The sequence below is a fragment of the Aegilops tauschii genome, chromosome 1 (assembly GCF_002575655.3).
Source record: "Aegilops tauschii subsp. strangulata cultivar AL8/78 chromosome 1, Aet v6.0, whole genome shotgun sequence".
NCBI lineage: Eukaryota > Viridiplantae > Streptophyta > Magnoliopsida > Poales > Poaceae > Aegilops > Aegilops tauschii.
The window spans coordinates 474,822,277-474,846,057 of NC_053035.3; the positions used below are offsets into that span (position 1 = coordinate 474,822,277).

A 23,781-nucleotide genomic window follows, 5' to 3' on the forward strand; every position below is an offset into this window, starting at 1 on the left:
CCTAAGTAAATGCAATAAATGTGAAGAAAGAGAGAGAAGATGGAAAAAGGTACTAATGTAATAGCCAACCTTATAGCCCACATTATTATATGAGTGCATATAGACGATGGCTATAGATGGCATGGCAGTTCCTTAGAGCATGGTTAATAGTATAGCCAGTTGCTGGCTATATGGTCTTGTCACATCATCTATAGCCAACCTTATAGCCGGCAAGTACAATAGTTGCATATAAATATGTACTTTTTTTGATACATGGCCCACCTCCCTCTCTCACAACATGCCTAGGAACACGTGCTGCAGCCGGCTGTTAATCAGTAGCCCGCTTCCCTTCTCTCCTCTCTCTTCTCCAACTCATCCAAAATATAATATTTAAATCTTACAGCCTGACTACATCATCCTATTGTACTTGCTTATAGCCATCAGTATCCACATGTGGCAGGTGGAAATGTATGTGGCAGGTGGAAATGTATCCACATGTATGTGGCAGGTGGAAATGTATGTGGCAGGTATAATCATGCTCGTATCCACATGTGGCAGGTGGAAATGTATGTCTGCCTACAATTAATGCACCTTGATTGTATAAAAATCCGAGTTGGTCATGACTAGCTGATCAAGACTTGATCTACAAAAGGAGGGACAAGGTTGTGTTTCTTCTCGATCGCCGAGCACGCGAGGTGACAGTCTTCCTCTTTCTTTTCTTGTACCGTCGCCTCTCTGGCTCCTGCTAGGTAGGTAGGCCATCAAATTTCCTTTCTCCCATTCCCATGCATGATATTAGTGCTGAACTAGTGATTGATGCCAGCTAAAAGTTTCGCTATGATCTCTTCCTAGCTAGATCTTATTCTCAGTTTTCGTTTCCAGTTTGATAAAGTTATTCACTTACAAATGCTCTGTGGTGGACCTTCATTTCATGGCCGATTTGACAGGGAGGAGCATGGAACCTGCTGTATGGCCACCCTGCGACTTTCATCTGGCCGATTGGTCCATGGAACCCGCGGGAGCTGCGTGGGTTGCTGACGAGTTTGTTTGGTCCACTGAAATGCTGGGCACCTGCTTCCAGACGTATGTTCCTAGCAGCCCTAGCGGAGGGCAGCTGCAGCAGGTTCAGTATGCGGCAGCCACACAGAAGTCACCTTGTGAGGAAGAAGCACATCCACAAAACAAGATGGAGATGGAGATCCGCGACCCGATGCAAGTGTTCGAGAAAACAGCACACGAGTTCGAGGTCGACATCGACATGTTCGACAGGAAGATGCATAGGTACCCCGGACTCATTCGACGTCTCAGCGACGGCAACAAAAACTACACCACTCCGGTGACGGTGGCCATCGGACCCTACTACCACGGCAAAGACCACCTCAAGCCGGCGGAGAAGGTGAAGTATGTGGCTGCCTACCACTGCATCATGGAGTCGGGCCACTCTGTCCAGGAGATGTACGACGCAGTCGTCTCAGTCGCAGGCGAGGCCCGGGGGCTCTATGACAAGGACGTGATGGCAGGTATCAGCGACAACGACTTCGAGCCTATGATGTTCTATGATGCCTGCTTCTTGGTGCAGTTCATGCTTAAACTTACAGGCTCCAACTTGAATTCGTATTTATCCCGCTATTTCAAGGGCAATATGAACGACATCTTCCGTGACATCCTCCTGCTTGAGAACCAGCTCCCCTGGCGGGTGGTCGAGACCGTCATGTGGTTCAGGCAGGTGTCGTTGCCGAAGCTCGTTAATTCGTTGAAAAACGGCCTGCAAGACCGCAAGGTCCGCGGGAGGAAGCCTTTGGACTGGGAAGAGAAGTACAAACCGCCACATCTCCTCGGTCTTGTCCGGTTCTACATTGTGGGAAGGAGCAAACCCAAACCGAACCGGCAGCCGCTACCCCGCCTCGAGTCGGTTTCGATTTCTGTAGGTGCCATGGAGCTTGCAGAAAGCGGCATCATGCTGACGGCCAACAAGACAAGTGACCTCGTAGACATGGGCATCGACACGAAAGGGCCCTTCTGCGCGGAGCTCTCTCTGGCGCCACTGTCCCTGAACGATTTACGCTCAGTCTGGCTAGTCAACATGGCAGCCTTCGAGCTGTCCACGACCCTAGAATTTCAAGGGCGTGATGCTGAAGATGAAGCGTCCGCTGTCTGCTCCTACCTCCTCCTCCTAGCCATGTTCGTGGACAAGGAGGAGGACGTGCACCAGCTGCGAACACAGAGTGTTCTGCAAGGAGGAGGAGGGCTTACCAACAAGGAGGCGCTCTCCTTCTTCACCAGCCTTCAGGACCTGCCTCTCGGGAGCCGCTATGTCCGCACCATGAAAGAGATTGAGAATTACAGGAACAAGCAGAGGCGGAAGCGGACACGGTGCCACGCCTTTTTTCACAAGAACTGGAGAATCATCGCCACGGTCTTCTCCGCCGTTGCTGCACTCATCACTATCTTGAGCACGCTTGCGTCTCTCAAGAAACAATAGCTCCTCTCCCTTTGTCTATGATCGATGTTGTGATTTTGCAACCTTTAATTATTATTTTTCTTTTTGAATCAGAATTAATGACATTTGCAAGTAAATGCTCCATCTTAATCTTCTGATTCTCCTGGGTGTTGTTTGGTTTCATCCAAAGATTAATCACACATCCGAAACAGAGAATACTCGCCCACGGAAGGCTATCTAGGCCAACGCTTAGGTTATCTGCAGCTTCGTTGCCGCTGGCAGCTGGAACCGTACGTGCTGTCGTGCGGGCCTGCAACATTGTTCCCATGTTGTGAGTTATTTATCCAAAACCCTCACACTTGGGTTAGAGTAACAACTTGATAGCACATTAAAGGCAGGGCACGAAAAACCACCGGAAATGTGACTAATGCGTAACACGGATCACTGATAGTGAGATAACTTCGCGAAAACAGTCAAAGTGACCGGTTGGGCCCACCTGTAAGGCTGACGTGGCATGCCTATTTGGAAATTTTGCTGAGATGGACCTAGGTCCCACCTGTCGTCCATCCGTTGTCTTCTTCCTTCCCATCTCTTCAATCGGCCGCGTAGAGGACAGGAGCTCCGATGGAGAGGTGCTCGCCGGCGGAAGCTAGGAGCGGTGCAGGCCACCACGCTCCCATAACAGAAAAAGGAGGCCACCACGCTCCGGTGGTGGAGAGGTGCTCGTCCGCGTCACGCCCCCTACTTGGCCGGAAGAGGAAAAGGAGGGCAGGCGCGCGGCGGCGGTGCTCCGGTCGCTGAACGGCGACGGCGGTCGGTGTTGGCGGCGTGGAGCTCCACGGTGGCGGTGGCGTTTGGGAGTGGGAGCGAGGAGGCGGGGTCGCACAGCAGGGAGCGCGCGATGCGGGCGCGGAGCAAGCTAGCACGACCTGTTGCCGACGCTGCTCCCGCTCGCTGCGTCCCTGCCTCATCCCTTCGTTCCCTGCCGGCGGCGTGGAGCTCCGCGGCGGTGGCGGCGCTCGAGACTGGAAGCGAGGATGCGAGGCCGCACACTGAGCTCCGGCGAGATCCTACGCCGGCCAGGTCCGCGTCCACCTCTAACGAGCGGCCACTTCCATGACGCCACCCACAGACGCGAACTGGTCTCCCGGAGGTGCTCGCCGGTGGCAGGCAGGAGAGGTGCTGGCCAGGCGTTACCGCTGCACATGTCCTCTGTGGTGGCGGCGCCGGTGATGTCCGTGTCCAGTGCTCGCTCACGAAGTGTTCGGTTAAATGCCCATAAAGAAGAGAAAGAAATAAAAAAAAGGTGACAAAACTAAACACTTTTGTCATTGACAGGTGGGACCCCAGTCCAAGTCAGCATCTTGTCCACACAACAACACCACATCATCCCGACGGCGGGCCTCACCTGTCGGTTTCGCTGTTTTCGCGGTCAAATTCGACCATCAGTGCTTCGCGTTATGCATTAGTCATATTTTCGGTGGTTTTTTTTGCCCTGCCTTTAATGTGGTACCAAGTTGTTACCCTATTATCAAGTGTGGTAGTTTTGGGTAAATAACTCCCATGTTGTTAAGCGACTTGGTTCTCCTTTTTTTTAGAAACACGACTTTTTTTTGGTTCTCCTATTCTCCGACCCGCGCGAGGGGAAACGAGCAAACCCAGAGAACAATTAGTTGACGAGCGCTTCTTCGGGAGTCTCACAACGATCAGGGCCACTTGGCGCGCTCTCGGTGCTCCCTCCGGATTTTTTTTATTTTTTCGCACGCGTTTTCTGCTTTTTAAACGGTTTTTTCCTTTTTTTTTGACTTTTTGGTTTTCCACCGGTCTTCCTTAGATTTTGGAATAAAAAAAGTTTGCACGAAAAAGCGTGTTTTTTTGCTTTCGTGAGAGGCACGGTTTTGCTTTCGCGAGAGGCACAATCACGCCTCTCAGAAACGAAAAAAAATACGTGTTTTCTTTTTCTTTGCCTACGCGACAGGCACAGTTTTGCTTCTGCGAGAGGCACGGTTTTGCTTTGGCGAGAGGCACGACCGTGCCTCTCAAAAACGAAAAAAAACGTGTTTTTATTTTTTTTCCTTCCGCGAGAGGCACGGCCGTGCCTCTCGAAAATGAAAAACGCGTTTTCTGTTTTTTCTTTCCACGAGAGGCGTGTTTTGCTTCTGCGAGATGTACGTTGTGCTTTCGCAAGAGGTACGGCCGTGCCTCTCGAAAACGGAAAGGAAAACGCATTTTCTGTTTTTTTTTCTTCCGCGAGTGTCATGATTTTGCTTCCGCGAGGCGCACGGTTGTGATTGCGCGAGAAGCACGGCCGTGCCTCTTTCGGAAAGGAAAAAAATGGTGCTCCGGGTTTGGTTTTTTCGTCCGGTTTTTTTTATGAAAAAAAGTTCATCAAAACCTATCAACATGGGATCTAGTTTTGAAGATCTCACACGACGAAACCAACGGTGAAAATAGTTCGAGATTCGGACGCTTGGTTTGAAAGATAAAACGTTTTGAATAAACGGATGTATGAAAAAAAGAAAACTCCGAGGTTGTGACTAGTGGCGCACATGCAGCGCGCCATTGTCACAACCTGGGAAGGTGGGAGTGATCTTTGCAATGAGTACTCCTAATTACTGATTTCAGCAAACCCACACCTACCCACACACTTTGGATCAGCCCACGTGCGCCCTTGTTGTTTCATAATATTTTCTTTGTTTTTATTTACTATTTAAAAAATAATCCGGCTTTCAAAAAGTACTGATTTTTTTGAAAAAACTGCGAATTTGAATGTTCACAAATTTAGGGTTTTTGTTTTATTTGTTTTAAAAAACCAACATGTATGTAAATTAAAAAAAAGGTCACACATTTGAACAAAAAAATTCATTGATATAAAAAACGTTCATCGATTCAAAAAAATGTATATGAATTTTAAAATATTCACAAATTGCAAATATTCATGATTTCAAAAAAATCACGAATTAAGAAATGTATGCGAGTTTGAAAAAAATGTCCATGTTTTTTAGAAAAAGTTCACAAATTTAGAAATGTACTTGAAGTTTAAAAAATGCTAATGAATTTCAAAAATTGTTCGCAAGTTTAAAACAGTATTTCCTAATTCCAAAATATCATGAATTTGAAAAACAAATTTTCAGTTTGAAATAATGTTCGTAACTTTTATAAAAATGTTCATGAGTTTGAAAAGATTCTCAGGAATTTCAAAAATTGTTTACAGCTCTAAAAATGTCATGAATTTAAAATTTGATCATGATTTTCGAAATATTCATGAATTGAAGAAATAGTTGTGATTTATAAAAGTTCGCGAATTTGAAAAAAAAATAACAGGAAAAAATGAAACAGAAAAAAGTAAAAAGGAAAAAAGATTGGTTGAGGAACTGGTGGGGAGAATGCCCAAAATGGGACGGTCCATATAGAGGCCTATTGCTAGCTGGTGAGGTACAACAGATTTTTTGTGCCCAGTTTGTGTAGAGAAGCCCTTTGTTCAGTGCATTCGCTGGCTTGTGGGCCCTGTAGTGTGGGTTGTCTTTGCATTCGTGTTTTAAATGCAGCCTGAGTTTGAAACAAAATCAACCTTTTAAGTTCTAAAAAATTCGGAAAAAATTACAAACCTATATAGAAATGTAAACTACATGTTTGTAAAGTTCCCTTATGGATTATTTTGATGTGATATACACAACAAACAATTCTATCATGGGTACTATTCACTATTAAAAAAATCCATGAATTTATCTTTCTATAGAGCACACTAAAACGTATGTTATCATGAAAATTTACGGCCATGAAGTATACATCCCTATTTATATATATACTCGTCTTCCGAAAAATGAAATATAAAAGTAGATTTTCGATTTTATATGAAGTGCTAGAAAATATATCAGAAATCGTATAGTCTCTCAAGCTTTTGGCACATCCTGTAATTGAATGTCATCGAGCACCAAAATAACCACATTATAATTAAGACGTGGCGTCGAGCTTCAGCTACGACTATGCTTTTCTGCCTCACCATCCTTGTTGTCCTCTGTCACCTCACCGTTTGTGATTAGTGGCCCCCACCTAAACATAAATGAATTTCATTTTAAATTTTAAACATGAAATTGAGTAATGTAATACAATTTCAACATCAAAACTCCCCCGCACACAGAAATATTGGAGAAAGTCCGACTAAAAAAAAACAAGTAACCATGAATGAACAAAGACATGTATTAAAATAAAACATAAACTCTGACTTTTTGCAACCACAAAATAGGCTAACGAGATATTTGGGTCGGTCTGAAACATAACAGAAACTAACTCCATACCTAGTAAGACAAAAGACAAAAAAACATAGAACAAAGTTTTCCTTAATGAATTAGTGGCATTGATATTACCCTTTAAGAAGATAGAAAATGAAAATGAATAAAACAAATAATGACAGCATTTGCACATAATTTGCGCTCTTTAATAATTAGAAGATAAACATATAATAGTGAAGTTTTCATATAATTCTTTTCTAAGAAGAAATGAATTAATGTCATTGGTATTATCCTTAAAAAAGAAAGAAGAAGAAATAAAACTAATACTAAATCCCTTTTTTTGCGGGTGAAACAAGATTATATTAATTAAGAAAAGGTGACAATGTTATTACCCTTCAAGAAGAAAGAAAATGAAAATAAAACATAAGATAAGTACACACAACTCCACACTGAAATTACTTTTTCAAATATGAAGAATAAGCATGTAATAGTCCATTTTCTACACTTCGGTATAATTTACACACGTATTATAGAGTACTTGTGTGTATACATTTACACTCACCCAATATCCTAAAAAATACACATATATAGAAAAAAGAAAAATCAGCTAAAAATAAAAATAATAGCTAAAGTGCACAAAAAAATATAGACAATGGGTAATGAGTTTCAAGCCCAACTGAAAAATGAACTATCTACAAATAGAGGCAAGTTAAAAAAAATATAGCAAAAAAAGCCACAAAACACCACCAAAAGGAACAACACGAATCTCGATAAAAGAGTCAACGTTCAGACAATTGACTTATCCAAATATAAAAATCAGACAGCTTACATATAGCTGAGGTGAAAAACTTATCATTAGCGACAATAGCTTCCTACCAAGAAGTTCGGTACCTATAGATATATTAATTGTGAGCAAGTTAGTACACACTCGGTTGAGTAAATTGTCAAAAACCATCACAATTGCGTCTGATAATGCAAAAAACAATTGTTTTTGTATAAGTTTATTGAAAACACCTATTTTGAGTAATTGTTTACTAAAAGAACTAAAACCTCAATTGACTGCATTTTGACAGCAAATCTGACAGTGGGGCCCTGTCATCAGTCCCACGTGGCACCAAATTTTCACTTCGTTTGGCAACAACGTTAGAGCATCTCCAACAGCCGCGTTATATAAGCACCGCGCTGGAAATTTTTGGTTTTTAGCGCGCGCGCAACCGCTCAGCGAGCTCCAGCGGAGGCGCAATAACCGCGCGCGCGGCATAAAGAATTCAGTGCGCGGTCCAAAACGCCATCGTGCGCCGTTTATTTATTGCGCCTGCTTCCGCGCGCCGCACACTCGAACGCTCGCGCCGTACTCTCTCCGCCGCGCTACTTTCGCCCCGCCCGCGTCGCCGTCGGCGAATTGGCCCGATGGACGGACGCGCCAGCACCCCCCTCACCCCTTCCTACACCCGCGACCCCTCCATCATCGCAGGCGCCGCAAACCCTAGCGCGGGGAGTTTTCGCTTCGCCACCGTCGGTGCTCCTCCAAGCACCGGCGTCGTGCGCGGCCTTTTCATGCCACAACGGACGACCTCGACGGCGGGTGGCGTCGCGCCGGCGCCCGCGATGAAGCCACGTGCCCCCCCCCCCCCCTCTCAAAGCTCCCAAATGCGGCGCGGGCGAAGAAGGGCAAGGTATCCGCGAAGAAGAACCAGGCTGCGGACGGCTCCTCTAGGCCGTCGAGGAAGAAGCTTGCAGGGCGTGCGACGAACGCGGCGGCGAGCTCACTTGTTCAGCCGACGGCCGACGCGCACAAGGTGGTCGATGAAATGCCCACAAGGTAAAATTTCGCCAACTTTTTGTTGTTGTTGTTGTTGTTTTTCGAATGCATACATATGGATAGATTATTTGCTTCGTTGTATATAATTCGTAGTTTCAATGACGAGGCATATATGTCAACTATGGGTGTTGGCTCCAACATTTCTCATTGATCTCAAACCAATGAGATGCATTTCGATGATCGTGAGTTTGAGGTGGACGAGGATGGTGAGGGCATCGTTGATGCACCGAAAGGAAGAGGGGGCAACTACATCATGGATGAAGACATCTTGCTTTGCAATACTTTCTGCAAGTGTCGAATCCCTCCGTTGCAACTATGCCATGTCTTTGTTTTGATGTTTGAAATATCATCATTGTCTTCAAAATGCAACGTATGGCAAGTGCCGGCTGCTCGCGCGCGCTGCAGTTTAGCGCATCTGTTGGAGCGGCTCGGGCGCACTATAATTTTTAGCGGCCGCTGGAGCAAGCGCTCCTCGCCGTATAAAAACTCGCGATCAGTACGCTGCAAACGCTTTTTTAGTGCGTCGCTCGTTGCATGGTTGTTGGAGATGCTCTTAAGCTAGACGTAAGGCCCACCTGTCAGTGTGTCTGCTCTTCTCTCTCCTAGAGGCATTCCCACAAATACGTTCTGTGCGTCTCTCCATCTCGTGCTCCCACTCTGCACCTGCGCGCCAGCATGGACGAGCTGCTGCTTGCTGTTGCTAGCGCCGCCGTAGTATGGCCCAGCCGCAGCACGGGCTCGCTGGTGCAGGGTCGCCTTCCCCGCCTTGTGGTCGAGCTCGGCCACGAGTCCGTCCAGAGTGCGCCGAGCACCGCCGTTTAACGCCTGCGTGGCCAAGACCGCAACACGCCGCCCCGAGGTGCTCTCAAGCTCCGAAACGACGCCCCAAGCACACCTGCCCAAGGAATCGGCCCCGGCTGCTCCGAGCTCGAGCCATGGCCGCCGGCCGCCACGGCGACGGCGAGGACGAGCGCATCGAGACCCGGCCCGCAGCGCGTGCATGGCGAGCAGGATGACCACGCAAGGCGGAGGTCGAGGCGCTCCAGCGCGAGCGCGTGCATGCGGAGGTCGGGTGTCGTCGTGTGTCGCCCATAGATGCCGCCGTGCTCCTCCTGGATGCGGACGTTGACGAGGCGACAGCCCACGGCAAGCTGTTGCACGTCCGGGTCGGGGGTCGCCAGGGAGCTCCGCGTCCGTACGCGCCAAGGTCCTCCTCTCCCTCCGTGCCCACAGCAGCTGCTGCTTTGGCACGAGCGGCAACGCCCGCTGCTCGCAGGCACAGTGGTCGTCAGAGCATCTCTAGAGGATGCAAACGGGGAAGGAAGTAGAGGGAAAACAACTGGGTGCTCACCCTGAGCATGTACGCGTCGTCTGGCAGCTGGGGATGCAAGGGAGCATCGTCTTCGACGTTGATGGCGGCGGCCGGAGTGAACGGCGTCAGGGACAAAGCTTGCCTCAGCTGCATCCGTTTAGCGGAAGGTTGAAGACGACGGTTCATCGGTTGTGCAACTGGCTGGTGGGCCTCCCTTTCTTTTTAACAGTCCAGTCAAACGGTCTACTCCAAGCCGTTACCTCGTGCCACATCAGCACCGACAACAGATTCGGTGTCAAAACGTGATCAATAGTTGTTTTAGTGCTTTTGTCAACACAATTACTCAAAATCAGTGTTTTCAGCAAACTTTTAAGAAACGGTGGTTTTTGACACTGTCACGCGCAATTGTGGTGGTTTCCAACAATTTACTCCACTCGGTTACTATACGCATGCGTACCGTACATGTCATGATTGAGCATTGATTAGTAGAGGTGAAACCGGATCGGATTCAGACGGATAATTCTCATACCGCATCCTATTTCATATTTATTTTTGGTTTTGGAAATGGGCCGGTTGTGGATTCGAAACCAGATCATGCAGATTCTAATACCAAGTTATGGCGGATTCATACATAGTACGGTAAGAATGGAGTTGGATCAAAAATGTCCATATACCACATGCATAGACGAGGAATGTATAAATGATTTAAACTAAATTTTATATATAAACAATGAGAAAGTATTAATACTTATACACTTTAAGCACATAGAGAACATTAAAAAGTACTAAAATAAGCCAAATAAATCATTAACTATCATTTGTCTCATCTCATAAGCGAAAATACCATTTACCTATTGCTAATCTTTATCTTTATCTTTACCTAATAATAAAAGGGCTATTGCTTCTTCCCACCGTAATTTCGTCCCTCTTAAAATTTTCGTCCGTCCGTCTCAAAAACCATCGTACGTCAGTTTCGCTTCCGTCTCAAAAATCCTTCCTTGATATCTACTCTGGTCCGAGAGAAGGACTAAACCCAACATATCCACACCAGCAGGCCAAATTAACCATCCCGTTTGATGCGGCTGATGGCCGAAGGAATCAGGCCCACTTATCCTGACGAGCCAGACCGAGGCAAAAAATGTTTGAGCGTAGAATCGAACACGCAACCTACTGTTGAGCGCATAACGCCACAACCAACCGAACTAGGTTATATTCAGTGTTAAAAAAAGGTCAACTCGCACCACATCGCCCCCTTACATGTGATCCACCCAATTTATATATGTCATTAACTTCCCTGGGAGTTAAGAAGTCCTCTTGGAAATAAGAGAGAAAGAGAGAGATGCTAAGGAAGGAAAGAGAGAGGGGCTAAAGAAATTAAAGAAAGAGAGGCTGATTTCAGAAACAAGGAGAAACAGACGTGATTCACGTTCCTCAAGAGGGCTAAGTAAGGAAGGAAACAGAGAAGGGCTAAGGAGGAAAAGAAAAGAGGCTTGTGATTTCAGAAATAAGGAAGCAATAAGAAAATAGACGTGATGCATGTTGCGTCAGGGGCGCTAAGAAAGGAAAGGAGAGGCTCTTTGAGTTGTGATAAGGAAGCAAAGAGAATATACCGAAGAAAAAGATGGTAAAATTACAACAGATTATTGTTGCATTGACATCCGATCTACAACTGAAGTTGGACGGATAATGTGTGCCACTTCAATGTCAGCAAAAAATGGACGGCTTTATCAACACATCCACCAATTAATGATGCAAAATCTATTCGGTTTCTTTTTTAATTAATAACGGATGCATACAATATAAAAAGCTCTCATGCAGGCAAGCGATTTGGATCACAATCTCAGGTCATTGGTACCAAGTAACAAAGAAGGAAAAGGGATAGAGAATGGTATGCACGGATGACCAATGTAGAAAAATAGAAAAAACCAAAAAAAGCGTCATGAAACCTATCGGCAAAATAAAACAATTAAGATTCAATCCAGTTGCAAAATAAGACACAAGGGAGGAAGAAATATTCAAACATGAAGCCAATACGAAAGAAAAAAAATGCGCACAGAAAGGCAGAAATATGCAAATATGCAGAGGAAAAAAAATATGTTTCGGTACTTTGAATTTTGTTATCTTTTGTATGTCTTTTTATTCTTATGCTTGAGTTTATTTTTTTCATCACAGTTGGAGATGACTATCTTTAATCAAACCCGCAAATTGTACAATGCATAAGTTTATTAGCCGTTTGTAAAAAATGGTTGGTTGAAATCAAAATTCTCCTTCATGTTATTCCTCAACATACACATTCCCGTCGCCATGCATATTTGGTTTAGGGGCATGTATTTTTCACCCGTTGCAACGCACGGGCATATTTGCTAGTTAGTACTTAAAACTTTACCTATAAACTAGATATGCATATTAAAAAGGTCTGATTATACTATAAGAAAAAGGTTTATCCTACAACGTCATATATTAGTAATAACATATCCTACCAGTCGGACTCCGACTCGGGTTGGATTGTGTTCCGATGTCTAACATCTCTTACCGAAGGTGCGTCCCTTGCGGGATTCGGTCGGTGGTTGTCTTTGGTGGATCCCCTCGAATTCGGTCTTCATCTATGTCAGTGTGTCTCCCGGTTCCCGGAACCTTCCGATCTACGCTTCTCTTCATCGGCGGTGGTTGCTTTTCTGGTGTGATGGTTCTATGAGGCCTTAGCACGACGACTTCCAAACTATCTACTACAACACGTTTTGCCTGGCTCTGTCGAGGGAGTGGTGATGACAGTGGCGCGCCTTCGGCTCGCTTCAGTGCTTGTAGTCGTCGTTAGATGTTGTACGGATCTGGATGTAATTTTTATTATTTATGATGTTCGTTATACTGCCATGATTGATGGTGAATAGACTGAAAAAATTTCCGCAAAAAAAGAAGGTGTGTCCCTCAATTTTCTTTCTTCTCGTGGAAGAAAGAAAGACGATCTAGCCGCCGACCTCTGGCATCGTTCTCGTGCAAGGGCGAAAAGCCTTTCGGCATCGTTCTCTGGCGACTTCCCTCCGCCGCCGACCTCTTGGTCGCTGATGGTGAGGTGGGCTGCCAGATCTCACACATGCAGGCGTGTGTAGCAATAGGTTTAGGGTATCTGATAGTTTAGGTTTTGGTCGTTCGACATCTTGCCTTCAGTGACGTTGATGCGACGTAGAATAAAGAATCTCCAGATCCTTTTTTTTGAACCTTTCCAAATCCTTCTTCGATGAGGCGCTTACTCTATGGTGATGGTCGGTGATGAATTTAACAACTAGTATGTTCAAGCGGGGATGGCATGGCCGCGACAACATCCTTGTGGTGAATTATGTCCTCAAGCTCTGACGTTGCCACGACGCTCTGGCGTCGGTGCGGACCATGTGAGGTTGTTCAGGAGCGGTAGCGGCGGTGGCTGGAAGACAATGGATTCATGGTGGAAGGTTGGTGTGTCAGGTTTCCTCCCCCGATGTCGTCGCGCAAGGGCGTTAGATTTAGAGTTCAATGGCGTGTCCGGGATGGTGCCCCGGCTAGATTCTTTCGATGGATATGGCTTTGTCTTTGGCGACCTACTTTGGAGGTCCGAAAAGCTGGAGCCCAGCGATGGAGACGCATCAGTCTCGGGCCTTCAGTGGCCATTGTGATGGTGCCGGAGACGGGTGATGGATGTTGCCATCAAGCTCGGGGATTCTTCAATCTTGATTGTAATTTTCATTTTTTGGGTGGTGTCTATGTGGCTTGTACTTACTTTTTGTTTTATACATATGGCATGTATTATCTTTCAAAGGAAATCCTTTACCGTATCCTAATAAAACGGATTTGTTAATAAATTATCCTAACCACTTTCAACTTTACTAGTCAGTGACGTTAGGCAAAACTGAAAAAAGTTAGGGCAGTGATCTGCGCCGGTGCATCGGCCCAACGGTTGGGCCGGTCGAGCGCCAACCGTCAGATCTGGTGCCCTCGCCGTCAGATCCCTTCGTCCCCCGCCTTCTTCTTCAACCTCTCGCACGGGAAAAGGGACATGCCCGCCTCGTGCACGTCGACGCCCCAGCACGTGCCGACCGACTCGCCTCGCCTCCTCACCGTCGACCGCCCTCGCCGTCGGTCGCCTGCGGTCGCCGCCCTCGCCGCTGGTCGCCGCCCTCACCTATGTCGCCTTCGTGTGTTTCCTAACCTTCGTGGATGCAGCAGGGTGCGGCCATGTTGCAGCCCTTGTAGCTCCGGTGCCACCGCTCGCAATTCTAGTGCACGACGGCCGCGCTCCGGTGGCGATGGTTCGCCGGACACAGCACCCCGACGGTTGCAACTTCTCTGACTGCAGAGTCTGGTTGTAGCTTTCTCTCTCAAAGGTTGAAGTTTTTTCCTCTACGGTAGAAGCTTTTCTGTAAACGATTGAAACTTTTTTTCTTTTTGAGCAGCATCTGGGTGAAAGCTTTTCTCTATCGTTCGGTTGAAACTTTTTTCATCAAAGGTTATAGCATTTTATATAGACGGTTGTAGCTTTCCTCGATAGCACTGAACGCTTACAGCTTTCTGTATATACGGTTGAAGCACTTTTAATCTTGGGTTGGAGCTTTCCTGTCAACGGTTGCAGCACTCACCAGCCTCCCCAGCTATCGTGCATCTCTGATTGAAGCAAAAAATACCATCGGTTCCAGCAAAAAATCTCTAAGGTAGTAGCGAAACCAAAACACAGTTGTAGCAAAAAATGGTCATCCGTCGTCTCGCCGTGACGTCGAGGTTCCAGCAAATTTGCGCCGCGGGGCGCAGTCCTGCCATGGCTGGTTGCAGCTCCAGCGTGGCCGGGTCCGGCAAGGTAGGGAGAGCTCCGATGCACGCGGATCCGCGCGGATCTGGTCGAGGGCGGCCAGATCTGCTGAACGGCGGCGCGCCTGGGAGGCCTGCGGCGCGGGGCGATGCATTGACCATGGCAGCGGGGAGAGAGAAAAAGAGAGATGCGCGAGAGGAAGAAGAGAAAAGGGAGGAGGACTAGTCGTCTCGGGTCTATCGCGCCACGTGGTTGCTCGCGAGTGGGTCGCATCGCGCGCGCGTGGACTGGACCGGCCGAAGCTTCGGCCGGTGCCCCGGCCCCAAACGTTTCCCAAAAAGTTACTATACGCAATCACCGGAGGGACGTATGAAATTGGAAAACAAAATTGGAAAACCGGCTCATCCACGGAACCCTTTTGTGTGTTCGCGTCCAAACCAAGGCGAGGCCGACGCAGCCGCGTGCTTAACCGGCCGGAGGCGAGGCAAGGCTCGGAGGCAGGCGGGGAGCGGGGAAGCGAGTACAGCCAACGGCGGCGGCGAGTTCAACCAATCGCGGCTAGGCCAGGGCAACCTGCGGCAGTGGTAGCGGCGGCGCGAGGGAATCAAGCAGCAGTGGTAGAGGCTGCAGCAGAGCGGGGCAAGGTCAACCGCGCTCCTCTCCAGCCCCAACAAGCTCTGCCCACTACCAAGCTCGCCTCCTCCTCCCATCTCATAATCTTGTGCCCGACGAGATCTCCTCCTCACCATCAACACAAACACAAGCTTCAGCCCCGTAAGCACGGTCTCCCCTCTGTTCTTCCCTCCCTCCCCGCCTCTCCATTAATTTGCTTGCAATACTGGGTAGCTAGATCATGCACTCTAACTGTTTGTGGAAATGTAGAAATAAAATATGCAGTATTCTCTTTTCTGATTTGATAAGAGCATCTTCAACAGGCGCACAAAAGTTTCGCGACTGTAGCACTTTTATCGCGCCGGACCCAACATTGCTTGAGATGCCAAAAAACGCGCGTCCAAAAAAACACGTAGTGTAAATTGTGAAGCGCGCGCAATCCGGCATCTCAAATTTGCAGCATGAGATAGCATTTTTCAGCGCGTGCCCAACTTTTTTTTTGCGCACGCAGTATTTTACAGCTTCTGTTAGAGCTGTCCGGCACCCAAAAAATCCAAATTTTAGCACGCGGAGCAGTTTTTGGGCGCCTGTTGGAGATGCTCTAACTGGGTTTGGCTAGCATAATGTTACTGCATATTTTAGATAAATTATCTAAGTACATTGATCTCTCGGAAGTTGGGGCCCTAGATAAAATGCAGTGGTCTCATAGTACGAGGATGTGCTTTGGTGGATGAGTTTCTCACCAACAAGTTTTTCCCAGCCTCTCCTCCAATGGCCCCAATATTTGTAAAATCATATACATGTTCACACGTTTGGTTGAAAAGGAAAGGCTTCTTACACTTATTCAGTCCCTAGATTTAAAAGCCGAGTCCACAATCCTTCACACTACGGAGCTTACTGCTAAACTTGAGGCGGAGATGAGATTGAAAGAGCTTCTCCATGAAGAGGAATTGAAGTGGACGCTGCGGGCTAAGGTTCGCAAAGTTGTCCAGGGGGACGCGAACACTCAATTCTTTCATATGATCGCTAATGGCAAGCACAGAAAGAAAAGAATATTTCAGCTTGAACAAGACGAAGGAACGATTTTAGGACAAGAAAACCTAAAATTATACATAACCGAATACTACAAGTAGTTGTTTGGGCCTTTGGAGGATAATTGTGTGTCCCTGGATGAGTCTAGGATTGAGGATGTTCCTCAACTGGCTGCCGATGAGAATGATATTTTGACTGCCCCATTTTCGGAGAAAGAGGTGTTTGTAGCAATCTCGCAGATGAAAAATAATAAGGCTCCAGGGCCGGATGGATTTCCGGCGGAGTTCTACAAAAAGTGCTGGCATATTATTAAGGGGGATTTGTTATCGATGTTCCATGATTTATTCTCTGGACAGCTTCAGTTATTTCACCTGAATTTTGGAACAATAATCTTGCTTCCTAAGAAAACAGAGGCTGTGAGAATTGAGTAATTCAGGCCGATCTGTCTTCTTAACGTTAGTTTCAAAATTTTCACTAAGGTCGGGACTAATAGGCTCACGCAGATTGCGCATTCTGTGGTGCAGCACTTCAAAACTGCTTTCATGCCGGACAGAAACATCCTTGAAGGGGTTGTGGTCCTTCATGAAACGCTCCACAAAATTCACACGAAAAAACTAGATGGAGTTGTTTTCAAGGTGAATTTTGAGAAAGCGTACGATAAAGTCAAATGGCCTTTCCTTCAATAGGCCTTGCGTATGAAAGGTTTTGATGAAGCCTGGCAACGACAGGTTAAATCTTTCACGCAAAAAGGGAGTGTTGGAATTAAAGTGAATGACGACATAGGTCATTATTTCCAGACACATAAGGGCCTGAGACAAGGTGATCTGATGTCTCCTATTTTGTTCAACACTGTAGTTGATATGTTGGCAATTTTAATAGGAAGGGCTAAGGAAGCTGGTCAGGTGGGTGGCTCGGTGCCTCACCTAGTGGATGAAGGTGTGTCCATCCTGCAGTACACCGATGATACTATCATCTTTATGGAGCATGACTTGGCAAAAGCAAGAAGTATGAAGCTAGTGTTATGCTTATTTGAACAGTTGACCGGGCTAAAGATTAACTTTCATAAAAGCAAATTGTTCTATTTTGGAAGAGCCAATGAGGAACAAGAGGCTTATAGGTAATTGTTCGGGTGCGAATTGGGGGCTTTACCGTTTACGTATCTAGGTATACAAATTCACCGTCGTAAGCTAACAAACAGAGAATGAAAGTGTATTGAGGATCGATTTGAGAAGAAACTGAGTTGCTGGAAGGGCAAGCTCATGTCATACGGAGGCCGATTAATTCTTATTAATTCGGTTCTCACGAGTATGCCTATATTTCTCTTGTCTTTTTTTTTGAGGTTCCAGTTGGAGTTAGGAAAAGGCTGGACTTCTATCGATCCCGTTTCTTCTGGCAAAGTGATGAACTAAAAAAAATACAGACTCGCCAAATGGGATATTATTTGTCGACCAAAAGACCAAGGGGGTCTTGGCATTGAAAATCTTGAAGTCAAGAACAGATGTCTTCTTAGCAAGTGGTTGTCTAAGTTGTCTGTAGGGACAGAGGCCACATGGGCGCAGATTCTCCGTAGTAAGTATCTTTCCTCCAAAACTTTGTCCCAAGTGACAGCAAGGCCGACGGATTCGCCTTTCTGAAAAGGGCTGATGAGAGTCAAATCAGCTTTTTTCAATAGGACAAAGTTTATAATCGGAAATGGCACCAACACGCGTTTCTGGGAGGATACTTGGCTAGGAGAGACACCCCTTGCGCTTCAATACCCGAGTCTTTATAGTATTGTTCAACGACGTGACGCGTATATTGCAACAGTATTTGAGTCCATCCCCCTTAATATTCAATTCAAGAGAACGCTAGCCGGTAATCGGTGGGAAGCTTGGCTCTATTTAGTGAGTAGACTGATGGAGGTCCAGCTGTCTCATCAACCCGATCAGTTGCACTGGAAACTTACTAGGACTGGGAAGTTTACAGTTGAATCTATAAACGGAACTGCTTTACAAACCAAAAAGCATGGACGATGTGTGGACGGCTACAAAACCAGCGGCCGTTGCTCCGCTGTGGACATGCATGTGCGGTCGGATTTTCACTGTCATGCAGGAGCCGTCTGAGTTTTGTCGTCCGTATAGCAAGGTCCATCTATGAATGTGGCATGTCATCTAAGGTTGCACAATTAGTTTATGATCTTGATCGCGTATACTTTGGTCTTGATTGGTGATTTGATGTACTCAACCACATGGATGGTTGGTGCCATTATCCTACTGCTTAGCTCTCACTCATGACCAGATCTACAGCTAACCGCCATCCATATCATAATACCCTATCGGCTAGATGCAACAAAGTAAGTAGATTAAAAGAACTGCATTGTCTGGCAAGAGCAGTGTTCAGCTATAAATTAGCCCAGTGACACCAAGTAACCAATCTCATATACATCTATGTGCAGATTCCATGCCCAATAGACAAATAAATAATACAAATGGACAACATTTCACTGCAAATTGCATTCAGATGCAGATGCAGACGCAGGGAAGTTCACTAAAAACAAGTTAGACAAATTAAGATCGTCTCCTGAGGGACATAAGCGAGCCGAAGATACCTGCGAGTACACCAACGATGGAGAAGACGGTAACGATGATCCTCATGTTCTTGTAAACGAACGCGTGCAACCGGGTCCGCTTCCGCCTCTTGACCCTGTAATTCTCAATCTCTTCCATGGTGCGGATATAGCTGGATCCGAGAGGCAGGCCCTGAAGTCCGGTGAAGAAGTCGAGTGTCTCCTTGTTGGTGAGCCCTCCTCCTCCCTGCAGGAGACGCTTCCTTCGCAGCTCGTGCACGTCCTCCTCCCGGTCCGCAAACATGGAGAGGAGGAGGAGGTACGAGCAGACGACGGACTCCTCGTCGTCGACCGCTTGGAAGTTTGGGGTGGAGCAAACTTCGAAGGCAGCCATGTTGGCGAGCCAGCTTGCGCGCGCGTGATCTAGGGACAATGACGCCATGGAGAGTTCGGCGAAGAGGGCCCGCTTGTTCCTGACGCCCATCTCTATGAGCTCGCTCGTCTTGTTGGCCTTTAGCGTGATGCCGATTTCCGCTAGCTCGATGGCGCTCACGGAGAACGACATGGACTCGGTTTGGGGTAGGCGGGTGCGCTTGATGTTGCTTCTCCCTACAATGTAGAATCGGAGAAGGCCGAGGAGGTGCGGCGGCTCGTAGCTATCGTCCAATGCCGGAGACTTCTTCTCGGTTAATTTGCGGTCTTGCAGGCCATCTTTCAAGTAAGTGATGAACTCCTCCAAGGGAACCGGCCTGAACCCCATGACGGTCTTGACCACTCGCCATGGGAGTTGGTTCTCGAGCAGCAGGATGTCGTGGAAGATGTCGCTATCGTTTCCGTCGAAGTAGCTGCGCAGTGACGGATCCATCTCGGAGCCACCACTGGTGCATGTGAGCATGTATTGCACGAGGAAGCACGCATCATAGAACATCATGGGCAGGAAGTCATCGTCGCCGATACCTGCCACCATGTCCTTGTCGTAGAGCCCTCGGATCTCGCCGGCGACCGAGGCCACCGCGGCGTACATCTCTTGGACGGAGCGGCCCGATTCCATGATGCAGTGGTAGGCGGCCACGTGCTTCACCTTCTCCGCCGGCTTGAGGCGGTCCTTCCCGTGGTGGTAAGGCCCGATGGCCACCGTCGTCGGGGTTGTGTAGTAGCCGCCGAGACGTTGAATGCTTGCAGGGTACTTGTGGATCTTCATGTCCCTCATGTTGATGTCGACCTTGAACTCGTGTGCTGCTTCCGCGAATACTTGGATCGGGTCGTGGATCTCCATTTCCATCTTGTATTGTGCTTCTTCTTCTTCTTCCTGGATAGCTAAATTTGGTGTTGTCGCTGCCCCATACTGAAGCTGTTGCAGCTGCTCTTCGCTAGAGCTGCTAGAAGCATGTGTCTGGAACCACACTGCAGACTCGACGGGGAAGCCAGGAGCCCACACAGGTTCCAAGGACCAGTTGGCCGGAAAGCCGCAGGGTGGCCATGCAGCAGCTGGTGGTTCCATGCTCCTTCCTGTCAAATCGGCCATGAACGTGGCAAAGCACCTAGAGAAGGGTGGCAAAATATCTATGAAGAGATCATAGAGAAGATTTCAGCTAGCATCCATCAGGGTCCATGCCATGACTAATACAATGCATGGGAGAAACGAAAACTGATGGCCTAGCAGGAAGCAGAGAGACGGTAAAAGACAAGAATAGAAGAAGAAGAAGAAGAAGAAGAAGACGACGACTGTCATGGGAGAGGCCTCGCCTGGGAAGAAGCACAGCCTTGTGTCTCCTGTTATAGAGATAGTATTGAGTAATTGACCAACCAGCCATGTCCATCTCGCTTTTGTTTTATTCACTCAAGGTTGGCCACATGCCCAGTTGCCCACATCCACATACTGACATACATACATTTCCACCTGCCACAAGTGCATAGGTAGGCACACTCGTCGATCACAGTGGATGTCTACTAACGGTGGGACAAAACATGCCAAATGAACTTCACCTCTCATCTGAAGAAGATCACCGCAGGTACTGGTTTGCCCCTCGTCTTGTGTATGTTAAGAGGGCCTACATGCATGTGTGCTAAGCATAAGCGTGTGCTGACTATTGATGCCAATTAGTGGCCATGTAAGTAAACTTTGGAAATCCATCCCATCTCAGATCTCACATCACATGCACACGGGAGGGACCATGCATGTGGGTGTCCATTTGGCTTATACGATTGACATTACAATACCTTACGGAGAGGAGACTATATATATAGTACTGGTGTTCGGTAGGAATAGGTATTCGACAAGCAGGATTACTTGGAATGGTTTATGGATGCAGTCCTGGGCTTGATCATGGAAATGGTTTTACTACGTCTGTATACGTTTCATTTTACAGGGGCTATGAACGTACGAGTTGGGACGCGGATGGTGCACCAAAACTAGGCACTAGTGACCTTTTTAAGTTAATAAGTACTCCCTCCGTTTTAAAATATAAGACATTTTTTGGTCTAGATTTAGACCCAAAAAAACATCTTATAGTTTGAGACAGAGATGGTAGCACATATGCCCGTTGCAAGTTTGTCGCAATGGGAGATTTTTTTTATGTGAATTCAATTTTTAATGAGAATTGTGAGATCTCGCTCATTTCACAAACCTGCTCCGCGCGCCACTTCTTCTATTCAACTCTGACAAATTCGTTATGAATATGCACAGAAGATGGGAATAATTCAAAAAACATTTAGTGCACTCCATATTTTTTTCCATTCTTCTTTCTTCGAGTAGGGGGTATTTACAAATGTCACAAATAAGATTTCTATCATTTGCAGCGATAGTGTAAAAATAATGTTATTGTCGTCATGCTTTCACCCTTGTTTGTAATTGTAATTTATGTTTCCGTTCATGCTATAAAAGATTAAAAAAATGTTTCAGTTCATTGATCTGCTTCTGTGATGGATAAAATCTGCTTCGATTTATTTGAAATTTATGCCCTGTGTAACCAACATGACATTTTGTTTCAGAAGCATCATGATATTGCATCGGTCAACTAGACGATTAGAATCGATTCAAACTGGCTGCATCAAGACATAAAATATTTCACATGTTATAGAACCATCATGATCTTGCTTCCGTCGACTGGGCAATTAGATAACTGCTTCACCTTCACACATGCTTCCGTCAAAAAAGAAAATATTCCATATGTTTCAGAAGCTTCACGATCTTGTTTTCATTGACTAGACACTTGCTTCCAAGGAAATACTATTTTGCTTCCATAAAAAAGAAAAATATTTCCAGTCATAACTACACATGGTTCATACAAATTATGAACTTGTTTGCAACCCCTGAGCCCCGCCGTGGCTAGGCTACTTCGGCTACCACGTCCACCCTCCGCGCCAAAAAAAATACATTGCTTCCAAAGTGCCAACAGAGAATATAATTTGCTCCCATGGCTAATGAGATTGCTTCCAAGACAAGCGAGCATAATTACTGAAGCAGGAACATAGATTGCTTCCAATTGCTTTCGCAAAAAACGGATTGCTTCCAACTGATGCATTTTTTGTCCTAATGAGCTATAGAAGCATAGTTTGATATGTTGAAGCAGGAACAAAATAGTACCGAAGCATTGGCAAAGTCGTCTAACGCATGAAGAAAACATGTGGGATACTTGGAAGCATATTGCAGGTACAACAGAAACATGCCACATATGATACAGAAGCACACCCAATGAACTAAACCAAAGGGAGCACACACATCATCACCGAAAAAATTAAATACATAGAACAGTGAAGCATATTTGTAAGAATGAAGCATGATGTCACCACTCTCGCATGCGTGGTCAATCGGTCGAGGAACTTGGTGCATCACTGACAGGAAGCATCGGAGACGATGCCGACCTGAACAAGGGCATCGTGCAGAGGGATGTCTCCGAGGCAACAGTTTCCTTGAATCCACTAGGAGCAGCATGTAGGCGCGTCAATTACTGAGCAATGCGAGAGTAAGGGCTAACACGCCGGCAAGACAGGATCAGCGATAGCCTCCCTGCCATGCTCCTCGCACATTTTCGGTACGTAATATTCAGATTAGCGGGATGAGACATGATGTTACGTTGGATCCAGATTGGTACCAACGGCAAGCCGGCGGCACACTGCTTCAGCTCCATCTCGACAATCTCCGGCAAGCACTACCATCAAAATAAAATTAAAAAACTAATCACAGGGATGAATGGAAAATAAAATTGGCAACCCACAACCTTGTACGGCCTAATCAACAAATCAAGAGCATGCTGGACAATAACAACCGCTGGTGAAGGGCACCATGGTCACTTGCATCCGCCACGATGCTTCGATGCGGTGGCAATAGATGAGCGTATCTTGAGGGAGAGAAAGATAACTGGCGGCAGGGCAGGAATTGACGGGCAAAGGCTCGTCCGGCAACGGGGTGGGGATCATTTGGAACGGGGAAAATCCCGACACGGCCCGGCCGGCTATGGCTACAAAATCCTTGTTTACGCGAGCCCGAGCCCAGCCCGGTTTGCCTGTCAGGCTCAATTTCCAGGCTTGAGCCCATCCCAATGGCACGATCAGGCCTGGCCCAGGATTTTTGGGCCGGGTCGGGTCAGGCCGTCCGGGCCGGGCTGCCCATGGCCAGGTATACTCTGGACCATGGGATGCGAAGGAAATCAATGGGTGAAGTTTGGCCTGACGTTTGGAAGAAAATCAGACATCTGACCATAAGTGTTTTTTTTTGCAGGTAACCATAAGTGTTTACATGTGGTAATTCTAATAAATGAAGCATGTGATTAGAAACAACACAAAACAAAGAACTTCGTTTTATTGGGCTCATATAATGACAGTGGATTTCTATATGGAACAAAAAAAATTGTACTCTATAACCAATGGAATGTATATTAATGTACTCCTTCCAATCCATATTAATTGATTCTAGTTTAGTACAAAGTTAGAAAAACTTTGTACTAAACCAACGTTAATTAATATGCATCAGAGGGAGTAACAAGTTTCACTGGGCAAACTTACAGCATAACCCCAATATGTTACTGAGCTCA

At 46.6% G+C, this 23,781-nt stretch overlaps 2 protein-coding genes across 2 annotated transcripts; one reads left to right on the forward strand and one right to left on the reverse strand.

The window, feature by feature from the left end:
* Window positions 1–627: 627 nt before the first annotated feature.
* LOC109750858 (UPF0481 protein At3g47200) lies at window positions 628–2,922 on the forward strand. The gene is made up of 2 exons (XM_040395691.3): window positions 628–728; window positions 927–2,922. Exon 2 carries the CDS (start codon window positions 935–937, stop codon window positions 2,459–2,461), a length of 1,527 nt encoding a protein of 508 aa, XP_040251625.1. The 5' UTR covers window positions 628–728; window positions 927–934; the 3' UTR covers window positions 2,462–2,922.
* Window positions 2,923–18,359: 15,437 nt separating this feature from the next.
* Window positions 18,360–20,467, reverse strand: LOC109750865 (UPF0481 protein At3g47200-like). The gene has a single exon (XM_020309802.3). The coding sequence runs from the start codon at window positions 20,271–20,273 to the stop codon at window positions 18,750–18,752; it is 1,524 nt and encodes a 507-aa protein (XP_020165391.2). The 5' UTR covers window positions 20,274–20,467; the 3' UTR covers window positions 18,360–18,749.
* Window positions 20,468–23,781: the final 3,314 nt, after the last annotated feature.